At 39.4% G+C, this 24,429-nt stretch overlaps 1 protein-coding gene across 1 annotated transcript in view; it reads left to right on the top strand.

Moving 5' to 3' along the window:
* strbp.S (spermatid perinuclear RNA binding protein S homeolog) overlaps nt 1-24,429 on the top strand; it is a gene marked incomplete at its 5' end in the record, with an annotated part of 58,330 nt that overhangs the window by 15,219 nt on the left and 18,682 nt on the right. Inside the window, 4 exon segments of the mRNA NM_001095795.1 lie at nt 6,867-7,013; nt 13,311-13,528; nt 19,292-19,457; nt 21,717-21,861. Coding sequence (NP_001089264.1) covers nt 7,011-7,013; nt 13,311-13,528; nt 19,292-19,457; nt 21,717-21,861 — 532 coding nt within the window.

The raw sequence follows: 24,429 nt of genomic DNA on the forward strand, positions 1-24,429 counted from the left end.
ATCTGTGCAAATCTGGCTTCATGTTCTTTGTTCCTGCATTTGGAGTTGGAACATTAAGTACAGTGGTTTGTCACCATGTCTGATTCCAGTGTCCTATGATAAAGAAAAAAACCATAATTTCTGTATGTAAGATAACAGCAAGATGCCTGCTGGGAATTGGCATTCTTATCGGTCCATTCTTGTGCATTTGTAATTACGTTTTTGGTCAGTTGAATTCTCTTTTATGAATTGGTGTGTATATATATATACACCACACACACCACACACACCACACACACCACACACACCACACACACCACACACACCACACACACCACACACACCACACACACACGTTGATTAAAAGGGGGAGAGAGGGGAAACATATAGAGAAGTGCAGAGAATGATAGGTTGCTCAGCTAAAATGATCTCAATGTTTTAAAATGACAAGCAAAACCTGAAAGACATGGAAAAAAATGGAAAAAGATCATTCGAATGGATAGAAGAATAGCCAAAATGGCAAAGACTCAGCCAATGATCAGTAAAGTTACCTGTGAGTATTTTACAATTAGAAGACGCCAATGTGAAGCCAAGCTATTGGCAAGAAGCCCCTGCAAAGTCCCACCGCTATTTTTCTAAACACACCTGTATATACATACTTATACTAAACTGTGAATCTTGAGGTCTCTGGAGTCTTGGACATTATGATTGTCCAAGAAGTCATCCAAGTCACAATTAAAGATATTGAATCTGCCCCAACCCAGCAGGTATTCCACATCTTCACTGCCCTGCTTTGTTACTTCAAATAAAAGTTCCTCAAGTCTAAGGCTAAGGCCACACTAGGCGATAGCGCCGCGATTTGACTCGCGGCGACTTTTCACCGCGACTTTTAAGCCGCAATCGCTGGGGAAACTTTTGCGCTGGCGTCTATGGGGAATCGCGAAAAATCGCCAGCGTAAAAACACACGCGGCGATCTTTTTTCTATTGTCGCTCGAAATCGCCTAGCGAGGCAATTTAGAGCGACAGTAGAGAAAAGACCGCGTGTGTTTTTACGCTGGCGATTTTTCGCGATTCCCCATAGACGCCAGCGCAAAAGTTTCCCCAGCGATTGCGGCTTAAAAGTCGCGGCGAAAAGTCGCCGCGAGTCAAATCGCGGCGCTATCGCCTAGTGTGGCCTTAGCCTTAGGCTAAACCAAAAGGTGGAGAAACAGCCAGTGGATGCGCACTCATCTGCACCTTACTTTAAGTGAACTGACAAGCACTTACTGACAGAACTTTATTTGCTTTATTAGACACTGAAACCTGGTGCCGGGAGTTGCACAGTGCATGAAAATCAGTTATAGAAACACAAAACAAGAAAAGTACAAGAATGAGACCTATTATCCAGAATGCTTGGGCCCTGGGGGGTTCCAGATAACAGATTTAATAACATACTTTAACTTAAAGGGAGTTGTTCACCTTCAAAACTTTTTTCAGTTCAGTTGTTTTCAGGCAGTTCACCAGAAATAAAGACTTTTTCCAATTACTTTCCATTTTCTGTTTGTGACTGTTTTTCTAATATTGAAGTGTAAAATTTCATGTTTCACCTTCTATAGCAGTTCTGGGGGGGGGTCGCCGACTCTTAAGTGTTTAAATTGATACATTTAGTTGATACATTTATTTTATTCCCAAGTGTCATTAAATGCAGCTGTTAGAATTGATACAATAGTTGCTGATATTCCACAGATGGTGCTGAGAAATGTATTTGTTGTAATTAATGTTATTTAATTGTATCAATTAAATGTAGCAAATTGTAATAGTTCAGATGCTCTTGGATCACTGAGCTGCCAGACTGAGACACTAGAGACGTGAAAATTAACCTTTAAGCTTGAATTCTGGGAGAACGATAAATAATAAAAGATGAAAAGCAATTTAAAAAAGTCTTTGTTTATGGTGAACAATCTGAAAACAACTCAACAGAAAAAAGTGTTTGGAAGGTGAACAACACCTTTAAGGGTGATGGTGGCAAAAGGGTTAGAATAGTTGCCAAGCAATAAATCTTGGCTACTGCGGGTGACTAATCCTCCACTAAATGCCTTCCCATGGCAAGAATGTGAATCACCAGTGGGATAGCATACGTGTTGCTTTGTTTTTCTAAATTGCCCCAAAGTTGCCTCACAAGGAAACTTCAGGAAACAACTGTTGATTTTGGAAAACTGAAGTGACACGTATGCCATCCCATGGCGATTCACATTTTTGCCATTGGGAAGGCATTTTGTGGAGATCAGTTGCCTGCAGTATCGATTGGCGACTAAATCTCACTGTATGTCACCATCCTAAAGGTGAACTACCCCTTTAAGTGCTAATGGAGCATTTACTCTTACTCTCGTACCACGTTTTCTTTAGAGCTTTTTTGTTTCTCTTTTGAAGAAGGCAGATGGACTGCAAGGGAACTGTCTGTACTAGCCCTTTGGAAATTGTTGTTAGAAATAGATGACCCTACTGCTGATTAATTTTTGTATGCTTCGCACAACTAGACTGCAAAAAAAAAAAAAAAAAAAAAAAAAAAAAAAATTTGTGCAGAGGCTTAGCTGCAAGGGTATTTTGTTCTGTACCAGCTGCCTGTGACACTTTTTCAACACCTGACGGATTCTCAACAGGTGGCTGATGCAGAGATTTTATTTTCATTGTGGAAGATGGCTTATCTCCTGCTAGGCAAATGTATTAAAGGCCCCATCTCACAAAAGATGTTCCCCCACCGGAGGTTTATTTTCAGATTTAGTCCCTCACTAAGTGCTGTGCCCTCTGCCCCAGGATGCCACTCCCTGTGCAGGTGGCCATGTAGGGATAGACATGAACATGAGGATCCTGGCCTGTGCAATATTACCATGCTTATGAGCTGGGGCACTCACTTATGCATATGTGTGGCCTAGCATGGCCATCAAAACTGGGTGGGGGTTCCCGGTGTGGAGGGTACACCACACGCCTGGGGCCTGTTTCTGAAAAACAATTTCCCATATCCAGTGTTGGCTGTGATAGCCAACACTCTTCACTATGGAAAACACATTTTCTATGTTAGGTGCCCTTTAAAGGGGTTGTTCACCTTTGAGTTAACTTTTGGTATAATGTAGAGAGTTATATTCTAAGACCATTTACAATTGGTTTTCAAATTTTATTATTTGTGGTTTTTGAATTATTTAGCTTTTGATTCAGGAGTTGCAATCATTCACTTATTTGAATAAGAGACTGAAATACGAACGAGAGCAACTGGATAAAAAGATTAGTAATCACTGTATCATCATAGCATCACAGAGCATTTGTTTTATAGATGGGGTCAGTGACCCCCATTTGAAAGCTGGAAAGAGTCAGAAGAAGGCAAATAATTAAAAAAACAAAAAAAACAAACAAAACTGTATTAAAAAAAACAAATTGAAAAGTTGCTTACAATGTTCCATTATATAACATGCTAAAAGTGGACTTAACTGAACCACCCCTTGTTTGTTTTTGAAACTTTGGCAAATTACAATAAAAAAGAGCAGCCCTGACAACTAAAACTAGAAGATTCTTGATGACCTATTAAACATCTGAAAATTTCTGAATAAAGGGTAGTATATCCTTAAACCTAAAAATATAGGTTAGACAATGTTTTATATTCAGAAACAAGAGCCCCAAGGTAAGGTGATTAGGGATTTCATAACATAAAATTTCCCAGCAGCCTTCTGTAAAATTAATAAAGAATTGTCTGTTAAATAGATCTCTGTGGGAGAAATCAAATTAATCATCAAACAGCTCAAAAGCAGGAAAAACCCTGACCTGGATGACCTTACTGCCATCTACTAAATAGTTTGAGATATTATCATTCCCCGGGTTAAAATAGTATTTGATATTTCTCAAGGGATGGACATTCCATCTGAATTACTAACCATGCACCCCTTAAAGGAGAAGGAAAGGTTAAAACTAAGTAAGCCTTATAAGAAAGGTCCATCTAAATATAACAGTAAAAGTTAGTGCTGCTCTGAGTCCCCTGTCAAAAGAAACACTGCATTTCTTTCCTTCTATTGTGTACACATGGGCTTCTGTATCAGACTTCCTGCCTTCAGCTTAAACCCCATTGCCCTGGGCAAGAGCATGCTCAGTTTGCTCCTCTTCCTCCCCCCTTCTCTACTGTAATTTGAGCCCAGTGCAGGGAGAGACTCAGGCAGGAAGTGATGTCACACCACGTTAATACTGCAGCTCCTATTCTAAACAAACAGAGTTTCTAGAGATTTTTACTCAGGTATGGTAAAACATTCTACAGAATAAATATAGCATTCTAGCTTGCACTATTGCAGCTAATCTATTGGCAATAAAATGCCTCTGTAGCTTTCCTTCTCCTTTAAACCAAGAAAACATACAGGACAATTTCTTCCCTTGTTTTTGATGTAAAGATCCTTTCAGCCAACCTAATTACTGAAATATGGAAGAAATATAGCACAGTGATTTCTAAAAAAATATAACAATATTGCAGTTATAGAAACATTGCTTAAGGGAGAATTGAAGTTTAATGGAGAACAAAAGGTAATCACTGGGGTTGGGTGACAAAATGACCCCCCCCCCCCCAGTGTTTATAATCACTTACCTGATACCCCAGTGCTCCTGTCTTCTAAAAACTACAAATGCCTGGGATATTTCTGTAGAAATCGATCATCACCATCTTCTTAGGTGTCTTCGATCTACCCTTCATTTTAGACTGGACAGTTAGAGGTGGTAGAGGACAGGTGCGCTGTAGAGAAAAAGCCAAACTTAGGCACAAAAATTGGCCTTTCTTTACGGAAGATCCCAGTGAATGAGCTTATACTGCACCTTTAAATTCCCCCGGCCCGAGAAAAGACAGAAGAGGACAAAGATCACAGCAAATGCACTTCTATAGCAATAACCCCGGCTGGTGTAGTTTTAAGCGGACAGTGGCACCAGGGTATCCGGTTAGTGATTATAATAATCACTTAACATTTTAACACCTACCTTTAGTTCTCCCTAAAGTTAGCAAGAAATGATATGCATTAGGTTTTGGCTTTCTTTACTAGCCCTAGGCAACCACAGCCCTTTAGCAATAAAGATTTGTGCCTCCTTTCATGGTACATGGGAAATGTAGATTTAATGGCATACTATATGCTCACTATGTTTTGGGCCACTCAAATATGAGCTAACGTGATCCAAGGGGACTTAAATTCAGAATGTATTTTAAATAATTTATATCTTTATAACAAGACTTTGCGGACATAGAATTTTTCCAGTTTTCTGTTCCTAAAAATAAATTGATACAACAGTGAATACTAAGTTAAAGGATCTTGTACTTTCAGAACAAAAGGTGTGTTCACTGTTCGGTTTATACATCCTGCAAAAGTATTGGATTTGTACAAATGGCATTGGGAGGAACCCAAAAAAATATATACAGGTATAGGACCATTTATCCAGAATGCTCTGGACCTGGGGTTTTCCAGATAAGGGATCCTTCTGTAATTTGGATCTTCATACCTTAAGGGGCAGATTTATCAGAAAATCAGAAAAAAAACCCTGACCAATCAAATGTTTAAAAAGAAAAAAAAATTCAATTTCAGGTGAATGGGATCGACCCGCAAACTCAAATAGAATTCCAATTGAATTAGATCAGAGTATTTTCACCAAAAAAAACTCGATTTTCAGGATGTCTACAAACAACACCAGATTGATTCCAGGAAGTCCCCCATAGGCTAAAACAGCATTTCTGCAGGTTTAAGGTGGCAAATAGTTGAATTCCAATTCTTAAAGGGCCAGTACATTTACATTAAAGGGCCAGTACATTACACTTTTCGAAATTTGAATTTAAAATTTTTTTAACATCCTAATTGAATTTTAACTATTCCCAAGTCGACTTCCACTAAAATAAATTCGAAAATTAGAATTTTTAAATTCGAAATTAGAATTTTCACTTTGACCCCCTAAGTCTACTAGAAAATTATTTACACATTAATTAAATCCAATAGCCTGGATTTGCTTCCAATAAGGATTAATTATATCTTAGTTTGGAAAAAATGTGGATTCTCTGGATAAAATGGAGTTTTGGGAGATGGTCTTTCCGTAATTCTGCAATTTCTGGATAACGGGTTTCCATATAACTGATCCCATACCTGTATTTATGTTATGATAATTTCTGTGTAAAACACTTTTCATATTAGCTTTTCAATTACAGCACTGTCCAGATAGGGCTATTAAAATCAAATCAAAAAGTCTTGGTTAGCCAAATCTGGTCTTTGGGTCTCTAAGACTGCCCAATAGCTTTTTAAACATTTCATTATCATCATATAAAATTACCCAGCCCCCAATGTGTTGTAGAGTGAATAACTAGAGTGATGGCATATCAAACCAAAGGAGATGGTTTCAAGACAAGTAGACTGATTATAACTCAGTGGTTTAAAGGACCAGTAACGTCAAAAATTTTTATAAAAAAATTCGTTCTAATACAACGAAAAAAAAACACCAACACAAATTAAAATTTAAAATAGTAAAGCCTTTATTAAGAAATAACTTACAGAAACTCCACTTCCTGTCCTCTTCAGAAACGGCGAAAGGGCGACCATCCATCTGCAGCGCTCGACATCACCTTCCTACTGCTGCTGAATGAAGAAGAGCTGGAGAAGGCGATCGGGCAGAGGACACGCTGTCAGTGTATAGCCAGGAGGAGAAATCGAGCGCTGCAGATGGATGGTCGCCCTTTCGCCGTTTCTGAAGAGGACAGGAAGTGGAGTTTCTGTAAGTTGTTTCTTAATAAAGGCTTTGCTATTTTAAATTTTAATTTGTTTTGGTGTTTTTTTTTCGTTGTATCAGAACAAATTTTTTTATAAAATTTTTTGACGTTACTGGTCCTTTAATGTGTAATCTCTCTCCACAGGTCTTAAAACAAAGGAAGCAAATCGCCATAACTGCTTATGTTGTCCAGAGACTTATGTGGAATCTGTGTTATACGGAAGCTTTCCCGGGGAAGTCTGTAGAAAAGACGGCAGCAGAGATACAGCACTGACTTACCTATTTCAGCATGGTGAGTGATTATTTCATTTTCTGATGCTGGAGAATTATTCATTAGTCAATCAAAGACATTTTGCTCTTACGGAGGAATTATCCTTACAGTATCCTACAGTTTTGGCAGTGTACTAACATCCCTGATGGCATCCCTGGCCATAGGCACCTACTGACAAAATATTGAGGTTATATGAGATGTTGCAATGCCCGCAGATCTACTAACTGAGCTTGCTTAAATAAAACCCATCCTTTACAAGGTTCTAATAACTGTAATATATATATCATGCCATTGGCACAAGTATCAACGTTTCGGAGGCACAGCCTCCTTTCTCAAGTGCTCTATGGAGAGCACTTGAGAAAGGAGGCTGTGCCTCTGAAACGTTGTGGGGATCTCAATAAAACTTCTACCATTTCTCATCGACTGAATAAAGCCCTTACTACACTAGTCCATAAGGACCAAATCGGATTTATACCCCCTCGCCAAGCGCCTGATAATATCAGAAAGGTTGTTAACCTGATAGCTCACGCAAATAAGACTAACACTCCCCTCTGTCTTCTTGCGCTTGATATTGAGAAAGCGTTTGACACCCTAAACTGGAGGTATCTTTTCGGTTTACTCAAAGCGATAGGAGTAGGCTCCAATTTTTTGAATACGCTAACAACTTATTATCATGATCCAAGAGCCAAACTTAATCTTCCATCTACAGATCCGCAGGCATTTATCCATATTAAGAGGGGCACTAGACAAGGATGCCCACTCTCTCCGGCTTTATTCGCCCTGGCTATGGAGCCTCTGGCGAGAGCCATTAGGGAACACCCAGATATTAAAGGCTTGCGAATCAAGGGTAGAGAATACAAGCTCTCGATGTTTGCGGATGATCTGTTGCTACATGTAACAAACCCACTTACTTCTCTCCCTAACTTACAAAACTCCTTACTCGACTTCGCCAAGGTATCTGGTCTCAAGATTAACCCCGATAAGTCTGAAATGCTGCCCTGTAATGTGCCAACACATGTCGTTAAACTGATAGAACTTAATTTTGGTTTCCATGTTAGAACTGACTCTCTACAGTATTTAGGTATTAAGATAACTAGCCGGATCCCCTCTCTATATAAAGCTAACTTTAGACCAATGCTACATACTTTGACTCAAGATCTGTTGAAATGGGACAAGCATAAAATCTCATGGATCGGTCGGATCCACTGTGTTAAAATGGTGTTGCTCCCTAAACTCCTCTATTTGTTTAGAACGCTCCCAATTAGAGTATCTCTACCGGATTTGCACGCACTACAATCCAGAATTCATGCCTTTATTTGGCAACACAAGCACCCTCGGATTTCAAGGCAAACGATGCACCTCCACAAAGCTAATGGTGGATTGGCGGTGCCGCATCTGGTGAAATACTATTGGGCGGCCCGGCTGGCACAGCTTCCTACATTACATGCTGGTCCTATGGCCCCACTTTGGGTACAGTTAGAAGATGACCTCTTGTACCCGTATTTATCTCACCACCTACTCTGGCTACCGCGGATACCTTTCTCTAGCCTCTCGGACCCCTCACCAATTACTCTAGACATGTTGCGATTGTGGAATATGCTGCGGAAGAGATTTCACCTTATGTCTACTCCATCACCTTTAACGCCTTTACTGAATAACCCGGACTACCCGCCAGGCCTGTCCAGACGTCAATTTGCATGGTGGTCTTCAAATGGAGTCACCACCCTTCAGTCATTGACGAGACTAGGGAAGCCCCTCTCACAGCAACAACTCCTGGACGCTTATACTCCTCCTTTGAGTGAAGGTTTCCAAGCCACACAATTACTCCACTTTGCTAGACAACAACTGCGGAAGACTGCCTCAGGCTCCTTTACGTCTACGGCACTGGAAACCATTAGTGCTCAGAGCCCTCTACAACCGGGTGTCCTCAGTACCTTATATCAACTTTTGAACCACCCTCCTCAACAGCCCCAAAAATTGGGGTTTATGCTGAAATGGGAAGCAGATCTAGCTATAACACTTACGCCTGCACAATGGTCACATTGCAGCTTGACCGCCCATAAAAGGGAGCACTTGTGTGACTGTTAGAGAGACCTCTATTAAGTTGCTCCATAGGACTTACCTGGTCCCTACACGGCTACACAAATTTTATCCTGAACCCACAATGTTATCGTGGATGCCCCGATCCGGGGTCGTTACTTCATATATGGTGGACATGTCCCGTGGTGTCTCGCTTCTGGGACGCTGTGGCAAATCTTCTCTCTGGAGTTTTTCATGTTCCATTCCCTAAGGACCCGCTAGTGATGTTTACTTGGTAAAAAACCACCTACGTTTGATAAACTCGGCCCATAGACTGAGTCAGCATGTCTTAATGGCCGCTAGATTGATTGTTGCAGGACGCTGGAAGAAACCGGACTTTACCCCTAGATTCTCTGAAAGCAAAGATCATCTCTATTGCTACTAATGAGAAACTCGCATATACTTTGAAAAATGATTTGGACGCATTTAATAAAATATGGCTTCCCTGGGTGGCATACGAGCTTGATCCCGCTTTATTTGCAGCCAATGATGAGAGCACGTAAGTAGGCAGTGATGCGACCGATCTATGAACTATTATCTTATATGTCCTACTCTACCCCCCTGGACAGTTCTTCTGGATCACTCCGTATACCCATGCTACTCCTGGGCCACTTTGGTACACCGCTTATCTTTCTTATCTGCATCTGAATTGCTACTTTAATCATCGCACCGCATCCCTGCACACATAAAGATATCCCTCACACGCGCCATCGATCAGTGCGCTTTTAATTTGATCAAGCTTTCTCTACTGATGGCACTGACATGTCATAATAGCATCAATCGATAGCCTGCTCATCTAGTGTACCATGCTCAGGTGAGCAGATCGCAGTTCTTACTATCAAAATAGATACCAATTCATATCCCTTTTTTCTCGTCACCCACCGACATTCGCCTTGCGTAATACCTCTAATTTTTTGCAGAGATCACTGTAGGATCGCCACCGTTCACTTTCTTCCCCTTATAATCTAATTTCTAGTTCCGATACTGCACAGTCCACTGTTTTTGATATCGTAATTCTGCCAATTTGGTTCACAGCGGCAATACGCGAAGAAATCCATGCTCCGTGCGAAGATACATCTCGGCTTGCACGAGAATCGCAATAGCTACTACTGTTGATGGGATAGCACTTCTTGCGCTTCTAAGCATAATCACTAACCATCTTCCAGATGATCCTATACGATGAACACAGAGTGAAACACAGCATCGTGCCCTCATCCGATGATTGCTACGACATACATGAAGGTGCAGTCGGCAGATGATCTCGCAATATTCTGACATTCGCAAATGGGCTCAGGCCTGTGAGTTGCCGGACCCGTACTCCCGCCTGATCTATGCTATGCTCTTTGCACACCTAATTCACATAGGAACTAGACTCTGTGTCGCAAGCGTTTAAAAAGCACTAGAAATACAGCCTGAAAATCAAAAATAATCTTTCCGGAATACCTCATATACTTAGCAGACGTAGTTACGAACTGCCGTTATGTGCCTAGTGCCATCTGACATTTTCATGCTAATCGTCACTAGCATGGAAATATATGGATAATCTGTCACAGCGTAGCAACCAAGGATTGCCAGGCAAACAGGACTCGTATGCCCATATGAAGCACTACACGGTAACGACGAGATCAAAACATCAACACCGACTTCAAACATCACAAATGTGAGTCGAAGGAGACTTCCTAGCATACTATAAATCATTAGCTTGTGTCAGGTACCTAGTTCTAGACTGACTTCTTGACAGCAGAAAAACCTACAGTCTCGTATGTGTACATTAAATGCGACGCTGTTGCCGCTGCCACCTCTTAGGTTTATCCACATCGAGAAATACTCCGATCCAAACATTTCCACATAAATATAAGAAAACGTAATCTTTCTGAATACATCATCCTGTGCTGTTTACGGAAGCATTTGTGTCAGCGTTAAAGTTACTATATGCTGCTTACCTACACGCGCCGATCGACATCCTGATCGACTGGTGTGTACTCGAGAATACAGACCTCCTCTCAGCGTATGACACGAGCATGCATATCGCAGTAGAAGTGAATCAACTCGCAGGAAGGACACTTCAACATAGGACTCATACGTAAGAATACGGCGCTGAGTACTGACTAGCACTGCTAACAGCTATCATAGTCAGCTACATGAGATCAGAGTCACTAGTACTAATGTTCTGCAGAGAATGATCGACATAGATCACTGCCACGCCGTACGACGTAGTCACTGCGCAGATCCAGCATAAGTTTACCTAGTACGCAGCACCAGACATCAACTCAGTGTGGCAAGTCGTCGTAGACTTCTGTAGAGAGACTCCATCTATCTGACTCCGTATCCAGCAACTCGTACAATGGCACGCGCACCAACCAGTCGCACAGTGCAGATAACCACCTAACGAGCTATAGTATCACAACGGCATCTTGGCCACCAGGACGCGGCTCGCAACCGCCGCTATAGTCCGCGCATGCGAAAAACAACCACGCGACGCGAGCCGACTCGAACATACTCCGCGATGAACGCAACCACGACTACAACTCACGCGTCCGTAGTACTACCCAAGAGCGCGCTCATACGCGAGATAACCCGAACACTTCATGCATTGTCTCATCCCTAATCTTGAAAAGTGACGAAAACATCCTAATGGTGATCTCTACCATCTCTTACTACGCAGTCCATGAACCTTGCTGCGTGCAAATAGCCACTCGCAGAAATCGTCAGATCAGCATCAGGCCTCATATCTCCACTGGATACACTCACAACTGTCTCATGCGTCAGGGCTTTTATTGGGGCCGTGCGCCAACGATAGATCACGATGTGGAGTCCCGATCGACACCAGGATACTCCAGTGGATTTATTGCTGGGGTATACCAAGATTTTAAGCTTAAGAATTAATAATGGTTTCGCTTATATGTGAATGTCCAAATGGGTGTCTAAAAAGACACTGGGGTCATTTAATTGGCCCAAGCACGTGTGCGCCCCTTAATGCTCATTTATAGAGCATTTCTGCCCTGGGGTCTGGCTTGCTACGGCTACACGCAATAGACAACCATCTGAGCAATATCGTCCTCTGGTGCCTATTCTAAGCAACCTAGCGAATCGGCAAACCAATCAAGCATCCGTCACGAACAACCTAACGCTAACCATTAATGAAAGAAATGTACCAGAGGTGTAGACTGCGCGATCCATCACACTATTCCGGCAACTGATAGCAGACTTGGAACACGCTTATATCTCGCGTGTCCTGCAAAGCGTGGCAGAATCACCAAGATCTGAAGGCACTGTTCATCTGCGGCGATCTCGTTATTCTACCTTATGCTCGCTGCACTATCAAACCAACACCACGTTCTCCTCTAGAATCCTAAAGCAATGGACACGGCGTAGCTCTCCTGACTATATTCTCGAATACACGCAATGATCCATAGACCGCAGCTACGAGGACTCACACAAGGAGCAGCCCTTCTGCAATTTGTTAAGGAAGTGCAATGTGAACACTAGGTAAATCAGGCTACAAGAGGGTTTGGATGTAATTTCTGTTTAACCATTCACATTACACATCACCTCGTCATCTCTCTCTCTCTCTCTCTCTCTCTCTCTCTCTCTCTCTCTCTCTCTCTCTCTCTCTCTCTCTCTCTCTCTCTCTCTCTCTCTCTCTCTCTCTCTCTCTCTCTCTCTCTCTCTCTCTCTCTCTCTCTCTCTCTCTCTCCGCCCATAAATTCAAAATCGACCAATAAAATTTATTAATAAAATAAATTTTTTCTTTAAACTCGGATAAATAGAATCGACCCAAAAACTCGAATTTAATTTCTCCAAAAAAACTTGTGTCAGGAAGGCTGCAAACAACTCCAAATTGATTCCTGGATGTCACCCATTGACTTAAACAGCAATTCGGCAGGTTATAGGTGGCAAATAGCTGAATTAGAGTTCTTAAAGGACCAGAGTGTGATAAAGCTCGAATAGAATTTGAGTAACTCCTTGGTCGAATTTGAGCATAAAAAATTTGAAAATTATAATTTGCCCCTTAATATATATAATAAATAGGAGTGAATAAAACGTTTAGATAATTTTATAGCTGATAGAATGGTTTTAGATTTGAAGTGAAGCATTAAACAAATTGTTGGCAGCAAAATACATCTGGTAAATGTTTAATGTTGTGACACTGCAAAACATTGGTGTGTAGTGTTTTTACGACAGCCTGAATTACATTGCTACTCTTATCAACATTTATTTATTGTTATTTTTGTGTAGAGATCTGTCCGGTCTTTTGCTAATGATGATCGCCATGTCATGGCAAAACACTCCATCATATACCCATCTCCGGAAGAGCTAGAAGCTGTCCAGAGCATGGTATCAACTGTAGAATGTGCTCTGAAGCATGTCTCTGATTGGATAGATGAGCACAAGTGTATAAAAACTGAGAATGAACCTCAGATCAAGAAAGAAAACCTCGAGGACACTTCAGCCAAGTAAGCAAGTTAAATGTATAGAATTGTACTGTGTGTAATGTTTTTCTTTATTTGGCAAATAATGATTGTATATCAATTCTATTAAAGTAGCCAGAACCTAATGGAACTTGCTGATATTGTGATGAAATATCTATGGGAGAGGAGTATGCAGTTGTAATGTCAAAACACTCACTATAAAACGCTGTACATCTTTAGATGAAATTTCTTTTTCTTCTAATCTGAATAGACGCCATCAATGTTAGTCTCTTTAAAGGGGTTGTTCACCTTTGAATTAATTTTTTCATATGCTGTAGAGAGTGATATTCTGAGACAATTTGCAATTGGTTTTGCAATTGGATGTAGATGCATGAACAAACTACACCAACTAACTTTATTAGATCCAACTTTACATTCTAGCTATCACATTTCTTAGGATCCTACAAACCTTGTGCTGTTGCATGGTATTGTGTGCAGTTGCACGGCAAGATCAGATAAAATATGACCCACAGAATCTGATCAAAATTTCCCATGTAGTTTTACCCTAAAGGATGAAGGCATTGGTCTTAATGCAAACAGACCCATCAATTTGTGAACTGCAGGGCTGGATAGCAAAGCATATATTTATGCTTTTACAGAATATTTAAAAATACAATACAGTGGCCAGAAATGGGTCCTTTATAGCCAGCAACAAATATTTTTTTTATACTAGTAGGAAATGCATTTATGTCTTATATCTTTTAACTCAACCCCAAAATTACAGTGCATTCTTTATGCTGGTAGTATTAACATGCAGGGAAAATAACAGAGAAATTAATCGTATTGCTGCAAATGCACCAGTCTTCAATGAAGACTTTTTTTTTATCCTCTTCTAGATAAGCTACAATGACTTGTAGATCTGAATCTGGCACAGCAGCTGCACTGTTTATAAGTACAGTTATCCCTCTTCCCTTAAGCAAAAATTAATAAAATATATCCATTTCCTTTGTTTATGTTCCATTTAATGATAAAAGCTACATGCTTCAAAATAATGAAAATTTGAGAGATGATGAAATTAATTGGCAATCATGAAAAACAAGTAAAGAAATCAAACAGATTTAAAATATGGGATATGGGTCAAAAACGTGCATTACTTAGATGCTTCCTTAATGTTTGGAGGGCAATGTAATGAATGCTAGGTCAGTGTACCCTGAGGATAGTATCATATTCAGTAGCACAGCTTCCAGCTTTTTGGCTGTTTTCCACATGTTTTAAATACCACCGTGTAAAAGTCGTTTGAGAACCTAAGGAGCTGATAATCAATCCCTTAAGTGCTTCTCAGGTCAAGTGAAATAGACCTGCAGAGGTTGAGTTGCTCCAAAGAATTCTATTTAAGCCTGCAACTGGCTTTATCTAGTGGAAAATAAGCCCATAGCTCTCATGTCCCAGTATAAGCCAGATGGGAACAGAAATAGATAACCCATCCTTCACCATGTTGTAGACAAGCTATTTTTTCTCCTACTAGTTTATTTTATATCCTTTGGGATAGCCAACTTCAGATAAAAACTCTTTTTAACCCTTTTGCTGGAATTCGGCAATGCAATGTTTTTTCATTTGTTTGTTTTCATTTAGTTATAGTCCTTGGATTTTTAACTCTTTTTGCTGCCAGTCTATTTGGCTGATTTGTTACTTTTATTGCCAGACCATTTATGAACATTTTGTACTCTTTCACTTTAAGGGTGTTTCGTGTGAGCCTGAGCTTTCAAAATATGCTAGAATTTTGGTGTAGTGCCACTTCTGTAAAAATATATAGGCATCAAGGTCTAATAAAATGAAAAAAATGTTTCACATTGAATAATCACATATATCAGAAACACAATTTATTTTATGTACGAGAACACAGCAGAACAGACCAGTACCAAATATATATATATATATATATATATATATATATATATATATTTTTATGGAGATTTCTCACTTGTATAGATCAAACTCTCTAAGCCGTACACTATCAAATTTCCAAAGTCCCACTCCACAAAAAGCACCAAGCCACAAACCTTTCCTAAATTTGGTGACATTTCCAAAAATCACATCAAAACTTCCAACCTATAGCATCTTATCTCCCACATACTATTAGTTATCAAGATAAATCACCATAAATATGAAAGCTTGGGGTCCACTGAACAGTTTTATGTGTACTATGTATAAATTTACATAAGTGTGACATATATGGGCCCCAAAATGTGGATACCCCATTCGAACGATCAGTTCTGTAATTTGAGATACTGCAAAATAAATACATTTACATCATTTGGGGGGGGGGGCAAAGGTAGAAAAAAGTATGTTCACCCAAGAAAATCGTATATATTTTCGGAAAGTACACATTTCCCAGAATCCAAATTGGGTATGCATTTCTTTCTACTCCAAAGCACAAAGACACAAACCTTTCCTAAATTTTGGCTATTTTGATGACATTTCCAAAAATCACCTCCAAACATCCACCCTGCAGCATCTTATCTCCCACATACTATTAGGTACCAAGATAAAACACCCCAAATATGAATGTATAGGGTCCACTGAACAGTTTTATGTCCAATATGTATAGGTTTACCTAAGCACATGGCATATAGGGGCCCCAAAATTAACACCGCCCCCATGTTCAAGTACTGCAAAATCAACACATTTACTTCAGCAAAGTTGAAAAAAAAGTATGTTCACCCCAGAAAATAAGATATTTTTGGAAAGTAGACATTCCTCTGAATCCAAATTGGGTATGCATGTCTTTTTACTCCAAAGCACCAAGCCACAAAACCTTTCCTGCACGTGGAGATTTTGGTGATATTCATGAAAATCACCTCAAAACTTCCACCTTGGAACATCTTATCCCCCACATATTATTGGGTATATAATAATATGAAAGCCCAGGGTCCACTGAACAGTACATAGGTTTATATAATAGATCTAGGGAAATATTCAATGTTGAGAATGGTAAGGATGAGGTTTAATTTACCAAATATGATGAGGGGTTCAGGTGCTCAAGCCCCAGGTCACAGGACCGACATTACAGCCCTCAGCCTCGTTGCCCAAGGGGCTGTCAATGCTGCCCACATTAGCCGCACAGTTAGTTGACAACTAATCTTTCCACCCTTTTGAGAAATATTAGCCTAAAGTCACCACCAGGTGTTCTGTACATTGTATTAGAAGGAAGAGACAGACAGTCGCATTTCTTAGGGTGGCCATACATTAAAAAGGATCTTTTCCCCAATATGCCCACTAACGGCAGGGTGATATGAGGTTAATTTAAACGTTCGGGCTATAGGACCATATCAACTAGCAGATTTGAAAATAACTATATCAGGCCGATTTTTGGCCATATATCGGTCGGGAGAAATCGTCGGAAGCCCCTCCACACACCCAGGCAGATAAGCTGCCAAATCGGTCTAAAGGACCGATATCGGCAGCTTTAATCTGCCCGTGTATGGCTGCCATTAGAGCCCATGCATTCAAGATTCATACTGCCCATGTTCACTGCTCATCCGTGTCATACAAATCTGAGCACAGCAGTGGCAGCTCAGTGGAGTCCTTTATTTAACATCTGCCCTGACCCTGCATTAAGTACATGGCTCCCCCTTACCACGAAACCCATTCCTGTCTTGCATGCCTAGGTGTGGCATAAACCCAACTCTTTGCACTTGATTCCTGAAGCAAAAATGTGCAAACAAAATGGTACTTTGCACATACAATGCACCACTGTCTGTAGTTGATTATTTATATGCAGAGTTTTTAATACATAGAACTAATAAAAGCACTGGTGTGTGCTTGCCGGTCACAACAGACATTTTAACATAACTTAATATGCCTGTGTGCAAATCCCTATTCTGCATGCCTAAGGAAAAGCATATGGCTGAAACAGCAGATGAGCCTTGTTTTAGTATATTAAAGATATGCTTCAGTACTGCTTTCTGCAGAGTAAGCACCATCCACCCCTGAGAGTGACCTGTTATTCATAGCTCAGGTAGAATAATCCTCCCAGTGCAGTGCTGTAACCCACTGCAATATCTCTACATGATGTAAATAATGGCCTCGCAGATGGTATCCACACTGTTTACCATTCTACATCTGACAAACTCTTATGCTTCTTGTGCAGGCATTTCTAGTGTATATATATATATATATATATATATATATATATATATATATATATATATATATATATATATATATATATATATATATATATATATATATATACTAGAAATGCCTGCACAAGAAGCATAAGATGTAATTATTTGCAAGGTCTGTATGCCTTTTTTATTACCCACACCATTATATGAATAATAATGCTGGATGGGGATTTTATGCTGGTATTACCTTTTAATTCCTTAAACTATGCAATATTTATGGGAATATAAATTAACCCCAGAAATTAAAATCATTCATTTGATTTCACATACGGGTATGAGGACCCTTTTAAGAATCTTCACAATTTTCCTGGAGTTCAGAGTGCTATTCTAAAATAATTTTAGCGTAGTGCTGACAAAACTGTAAGGATGAGAAGGATTTTCAGTCTTAAATCCATTCCATTTCCTCTGCATTTTCCTCCTTTTAATCCAGAAGGGAGAATACATGGCATTTTCAAATCTGTCTGGATTTGAGAGTGGTCCTCACTTTTTCCTGGTTAGCAGTAAAGGGGACCTGTATCTATACTATCTATTCATCCCAGGTAGGAGGTGGGATGGGCAGTCTGCTTTTATGTCAGGCCAAATCAGTGCTTTGGAGTGTATTTTGCTGGATTTTAGAGCTGGTTATGAGCCTCACTGTGTCCTTGGTTTTCGATGATTCTGAATATCTGGATGCTATATTAGGGGTCTATTACCTATATTATTAGTTCCCATCCTGTACATCTAGGTTAATGCCACAGCCTGGTCCACAATGGTACAGGAGGCTTCGGTTATAGTTGATGGGAGGCAACAAAGGGGTTTTGCCTGTGCTGTCTCATTAACTATAATAGAAACTTCCTGCATTAGTCTTGCAAGAGTTTTTTTTATGAAAGATGGGAGGCAGTGATGGGGCAGTTTCTGTCTTTTTTTCTGCATCTGATGTATGCCAGTGGAAAACTGGTTTAAGCAAAATGGAGACTACATTGGACCTCTATTATTTTAGCAAAATAATATTTATTTTTAAAAATCATAATTCTTCATCATAATGTTTATTTTACGGTAGATGGTTGTAATTCCGCTCACACTGAAAATAAAGCAAGTTAGCACACCTAAAACAACACATTTCTAATCCACTATACAGAAGTTCCATATTCATTGAGTTCATATTCAATTTGTACTTTTGTACAATTTGTATTTGGGCATATGTTATATATAAGATGTGTGTATCTAGGTTTGTTTGTAAGTGTATGGTACGAATTGTATACTTCCCAGTTATGCCACACCTCCTCTGATGAAGTGTATCTGGAGGGAGGAACTAGGGTTGCCAACTGTCTGTTTTTTTATCCAGACAGCCTGGTTTTCGGAAGGGCTGTCAGGATTATAACTGCCTGTCCAGGTTTCCAAATTAGGAAATCCACAGCCATTCCCCAATCAATGCGTATAGTACCACCCCCAAAACTAACCCATCCTAAAACATCACCGTCTGTCCTGCCTGAACTTTGCATTTCAAAATGTGGCAATCCTAATAGGAGCTAAGGGTTTATGATGCACTGAGACACCTCTGCTCTGTATTGTGGGCATTTGAATTGTTCATGCACCAGATAAATGTCTGATTTTTTTTTTTTTTTTAAAAATTTCATTTTAGGGATGAAAGTGGCCGAGTACTATGTGGAGTCATGAGAATTGGCCTGGTTTCCAAAGGGTTGCTAATTAAAGATGATATGGATTTAGAGCTGGTTCTCTTGTGTCAGGAAAAGCCATCAACAAGCTTATTAGCCACAGTTGCAGAAAACCTCCCCCTACAAATTCAGGTGAGCTTTGTCTTTCTTCATCAGGAAATTACTTCTTCTACTGAACAGGAAACCTTTTATTTATTTTTTTCTTTCATAATGACCAGAAATGTCAGTAAATGTAATAATTATAAGAAAAAACAAACACAATAGGATTATTTTGCCAACAACATTGATTGATAATTATCTTTGTTACTATAAAGTAGGGAGCAATATTTTTTTTTATTGATTCAAGCAGTGAAGAGTTTTAGTATTAAAATGATGAGTGAGCAGTTTATTGTAATCTAAGCATCCTTACAAAATCAGTTCAGCAGTGTAGCAATATTTAAACGTATCCTTGCTACACAATTTTCTTTGGTTTGTTGTATGATCTAATTAGTGTATGATGCCTAAGGTTGCTATATCATTGGTTGGTGCAATTAAAGCCCCATTCTGCAGAGACACTGGTTGAAAGAAACACCATTCCATGTTGGGGCTTTTTTTGAGTTCCCCTTCGTGAAAATATTAAAATTTGCCACCTAATCTTCCCGAGATTAATTTTTTTTTTATGTTGTGTATTATTGAAAAACACACACAAGGTAGATACAGATCTTGTTTTGTTACATTAATATTTCTTATCCTAACCTACATCTAATAATAACTCTGCTCCTATGTCAGTGTTTTATTTTTTCTGCAATATACTTTATTTTCACTCAGCTGTGTAACTACTGAGTTGGACATTGTTAAGAAGCTAAGGTGCAGAAAGGAGTTGCATTGATGAGTAAGGAATGTGCCCAAGTTTTCTTCCAGGCACTGTGAGCCAGACATCTGGCTGTATGGGTTTCTGCACCCGGCCCGGGTAAACAGCATTTTATTACATTCCTCCATAGCATTGTTACTGCCACAGGAGAATGTTGTAAGCTAAAAACACAAACAAAAAAGGTTGTATTTTAAAATATTAATCTATTACTACTTAATATGCTCCCTTAGGAATGAAATGTAATACATTAAGCACAAACCTGTGTGGTTTAACGGAGTTGTAAGAAAGTTAATAGGAAGGAAGAAGAAAGCATTTAAAAACTACAAGTCAGAGGGGACAGATGCATCTTTTAAAACCTATACATAAAACAACAGGTGCAATGTAAACAGGACTCCAGGGCCTGATAGAATACATCTATGAGTACTTAGAGAGCTTAGTTCGATTATGGTCAGGCAGTTAAAGCTACTGTAGGTTTCTCAGACTCCCTCTTATATATTGTAGGAAAGCTGATGTAATACCAATAAGTAAACTGTCACAGCCTGGAAACTTCAAACCTGTAACCTACCTGTTATTATTTTCTAGAGATTGGCATTATAAATAGAAATCCGCAAGGTTTGACAGCTGTCAAAATGACTTGATTTTTATTAAATTGGAAGTTGAGCAGTAGATGTGATCTGCTTAGTTTTTATAAAGGCTTTGAGACTGCGCCACTTGAACATTTTCGTTCAAATGATGTTGCTATCTGAACTAGCTGAAAGAATGTTTAGGCTGGTGGCACATGAGAAGCGTAGTCACCAAGCGACAAATCTTCTCTACTGTGGACGACGGATCTCCCCGAAATGCCAACCAGCAAGAACGCGAATCACCGGCGGGATGGCATACGTGTTACTTTGTTTTCCGAAGTTTCGTTGTGAATCGACTTAGGAAAAACAAGTGATGTATGCCATCCCACCGATGATTTGCATTCTTGCTGGCGGAAAGGCATTTCGGGGACATTAGTTGTCCCGCAGTAGAGAAGATTTGTAGATTGGCGACTACTCTACCCGTGTGCAACCACCCTTATGTTTTTGGGACCTTGAACTTGAGATTTTATTTGGTCTGCTTTAATTAAGGCTCTTTACTAAATCCTTTGAGAAGGGCAGAGGTTGTTTTTTTTTCTCCTTTCTCTGATCATGTAGTAGGCAGGATTTATGTTGATAAAGTTTAACCTTGATGGTCATTATTCCTAGAATCCTTTTATATCTAAATCTAACCTGCCTAACTGCTAGTTAATCCAGAGGAAGGCAAATAGCCCTATCTGATGCTGCTTCCATTTGCCTGTGATAAGGAAAAAATGACTTCTGACTCTAAGTCCCTGCATCAACTTTGTACTAATCGCTGTCCTCGTCTACTATAACATTAGGTTGCTATTTAAAAATGTGACTCCATGGCAGAAAGGTGTATGTCAGTTTATTTTACAAAGTATTTAATAGAAAAGGAAACTGAAGGATATAACAGTCTTTGCAGTCAATCTGTTATCGTCAATCCTATTTACATTTCAGAAAATCACAGAAGAAACCTTCAAGGTGGAACAATGTGTGGAGGATGCATCTCTTCTTGTTCAATGTTCCAAGGAACCTAAATTGATCCTAAAAGTCATTCTTACTTCCCCAGTGTTCCGAGAAGAGGAGGACAGGCCTGGTGGAGGTACTTTGTTTTTCTTCAGTCTCTAAATATGTTCTAATTGTTTGCTTGTCCTGTCCACCGACCATTCTTATATTTTTTAATAATTCGTATAGTGCTAGAAATATTGCCGAAAGTGCCTGTAAATTGCCATCCATCCCTACACTGTAACACAAATACATGTACAAAGTATTACTGGGTTACACACATTTTTTAATTTTGCAATGTGTTTTTTTTTTCTTTTTGTGCTGTAGTTTTAAATAGATATTTGTTTACACAACCTCAGTGCTTTTCCATGCAGTTTAGCAATTTGTATATTGGAATAATCTCTGTTTAAAAACCCAGATGCCGCAGATAACCTGCTGTGCTTATCCCTTATTTAACCTTTTGACCTGTTTATAGTAGCTGACTTGAAAATTATATAAAACTTCAGAGCCTTTTATTGTTTGTAGCAGCCATGAGGTTGGGTAAGTCATAAGTAACTCTGTACTAATGTGACCATGATTTTATTTTTATTTCTCTGTTTTTTTCCCCCTATCCTATTTTATGGTCTGTAATATTTGCTTCAGCTTCCTAAGCCTGTCCCCCACAAACTTGCCAAGCAACACTGGACCTATGCCTTTGACCAACAGGCCACACTCTGTCATATCAACCGAGGCAGCCAGCCAGCCAGCCCACCTGGGCAAGATGGACTCCCTGTCGCTCCTGACATTTCTAGCCCCACCCTCTACTCTTTCTGTCTTCCCACAAACATCAGCTATACAGTGTAAAATGTTGGTCAGTTAACGCATTGGTGGGGCCATCTGGGAGGACTTCTTAATTAAAAAAATAATTGCTGGAATAGAATGTTTTTATTTAATAAACAAAGGGAATGCCTATACAATACAAATGCGAAGCAAGGTGAAATGTTTGTGGATTAGAACTTCATTGCAAGTAGAATCTATTACTGGAAGTGGATGATTTCCATCCTTATGTGCATTATAGGTATGATTTAATGAGTAAATGTTGCTGTAATTACTTTCAAAGTTTGCATACAATCTTGCTTGTAATGTCAATGATCTTCAGTAACATAATACCATCCTGCAGCTTATTTCTCTATAATGCAGAGCAGGACTGTCTACACTATTTGAAATTGTGAAAAAAACCTGCTTGACTTATTGTCTTGGCAGTATAAATTTGTACATTTTCTTTCTTTTTTGTTTTGTTTTTGCAAACCGGTTGCTTCAAGATTCTCTATCAGGATGTGTGTGTATTGTATGTGCATTCCCCTTCTAATATATCTTATTCATTATGTGCCTCATTTTTTAATTAGTCTATAACTGACCAATATTTCCCCAGCTATGGTTTGACTACGCTAATCAATATCCTAACAACACTGAGCAGCGTAGGTGCAGTGGACCTGTCCTGTGTGTATTTCATGAAGTCAGAATGATGCTTGTGTCTTCATGGGCTGACATTATTGTCTTTCAGCTGGTTTTATGGTTCTGTTTTGTAATGGGACACTACTGCATATGCTACTTTTTACACATTTGTAACTACAAACTGTTGCATGGCATTTGTTGACATCATGAATAATATCTCAGTATGTCTCTGCATCGCACATATGAAGACCAGAGTAATCTGGACGCAAAAAATATGTTTAACTGTAGAACATACAGACCAGAGGGCTTATATACAAAGAAATGGCAAAGTGCAAAAAAATATTTTTTCCTTTAAGGCATCTTTCCACTCTTGAGTTGTTCTCTGGCAGGCCTTATGCCAGAGACTGTAATAACATGCCGAGGGCTTGCCTGCTGGTTTGCCACGTGTCATGATTGTTCATTAGCTTGTACATTAGATGGTTACATCTGTGCTACCTTAAAAAGTATGTTCTCACAATTTTTAGGGCCGTTTAGAATTAATCTGCACACAATATAACACAGAGTGAATCTGCAAATTATTTTACCATTTAGAACTTTAGAATTGTTCTACATATTTAAGGCTGGTGGGGTTAAAACAGAATTACAAGATACATTTAAAATTCGAAAGAGAGAGAGCACTTGAGCCCCATGCTTTGGTTCATTTATAATGTTGCACAGTGTGCAAAGTGAATGGAGCAATCAGCGGTTTTTGTTTTTTTTGCAGTTTGCCCACTGCATAAGGACATTCTCCTAATATCTGAAAGTACATTTCTGAATGTACATTTTTGTGTAAACAGTAGATTCTGGGATTTTTATGGTGAAGACATACATGGCAATTAGTTGCTGTGACTGAATCAGATCTCCATACCGCAAACGTCCCATGATTGAGCAGCCATAGGTTAAAGGAAAACTATACCCCCAAAATGAACACTTAAGCAACAGTTCATATCATATTAAGTGGCATATTAAAGAATCTCACCAAACTGGAATATATATTTAAGTAAATATTGCCGTTTTACATCTCTTGCCTTGAGCCACCATTTCGTGATGGTCTGTGTGCTGTCTCAGAGATCACCTGACCAGAAATACTACAACTCTAACTGTAACAGGAAGAAGTGTGGAAGCAAAAGACACAACTCTGTCTGTTAATTGGCTCATGTGACCTAACATGTATGGTTTGTTGGTGTGTTTG

The sequence above is a fragment of the Xenopus laevis genome, chromosome 8S (genome assembly GCF_017654675.1).
Source record: "Xenopus laevis strain J_2021 chromosome 8S, Xenopus_laevis_v10.1, whole genome shotgun sequence".
In the NCBI taxonomy this organism is placed as follows: domain Eukaryota; kingdom Metazoa; phylum Chordata; class Amphibia; order Anura; family Pipidae; genus Xenopus; species Xenopus laevis.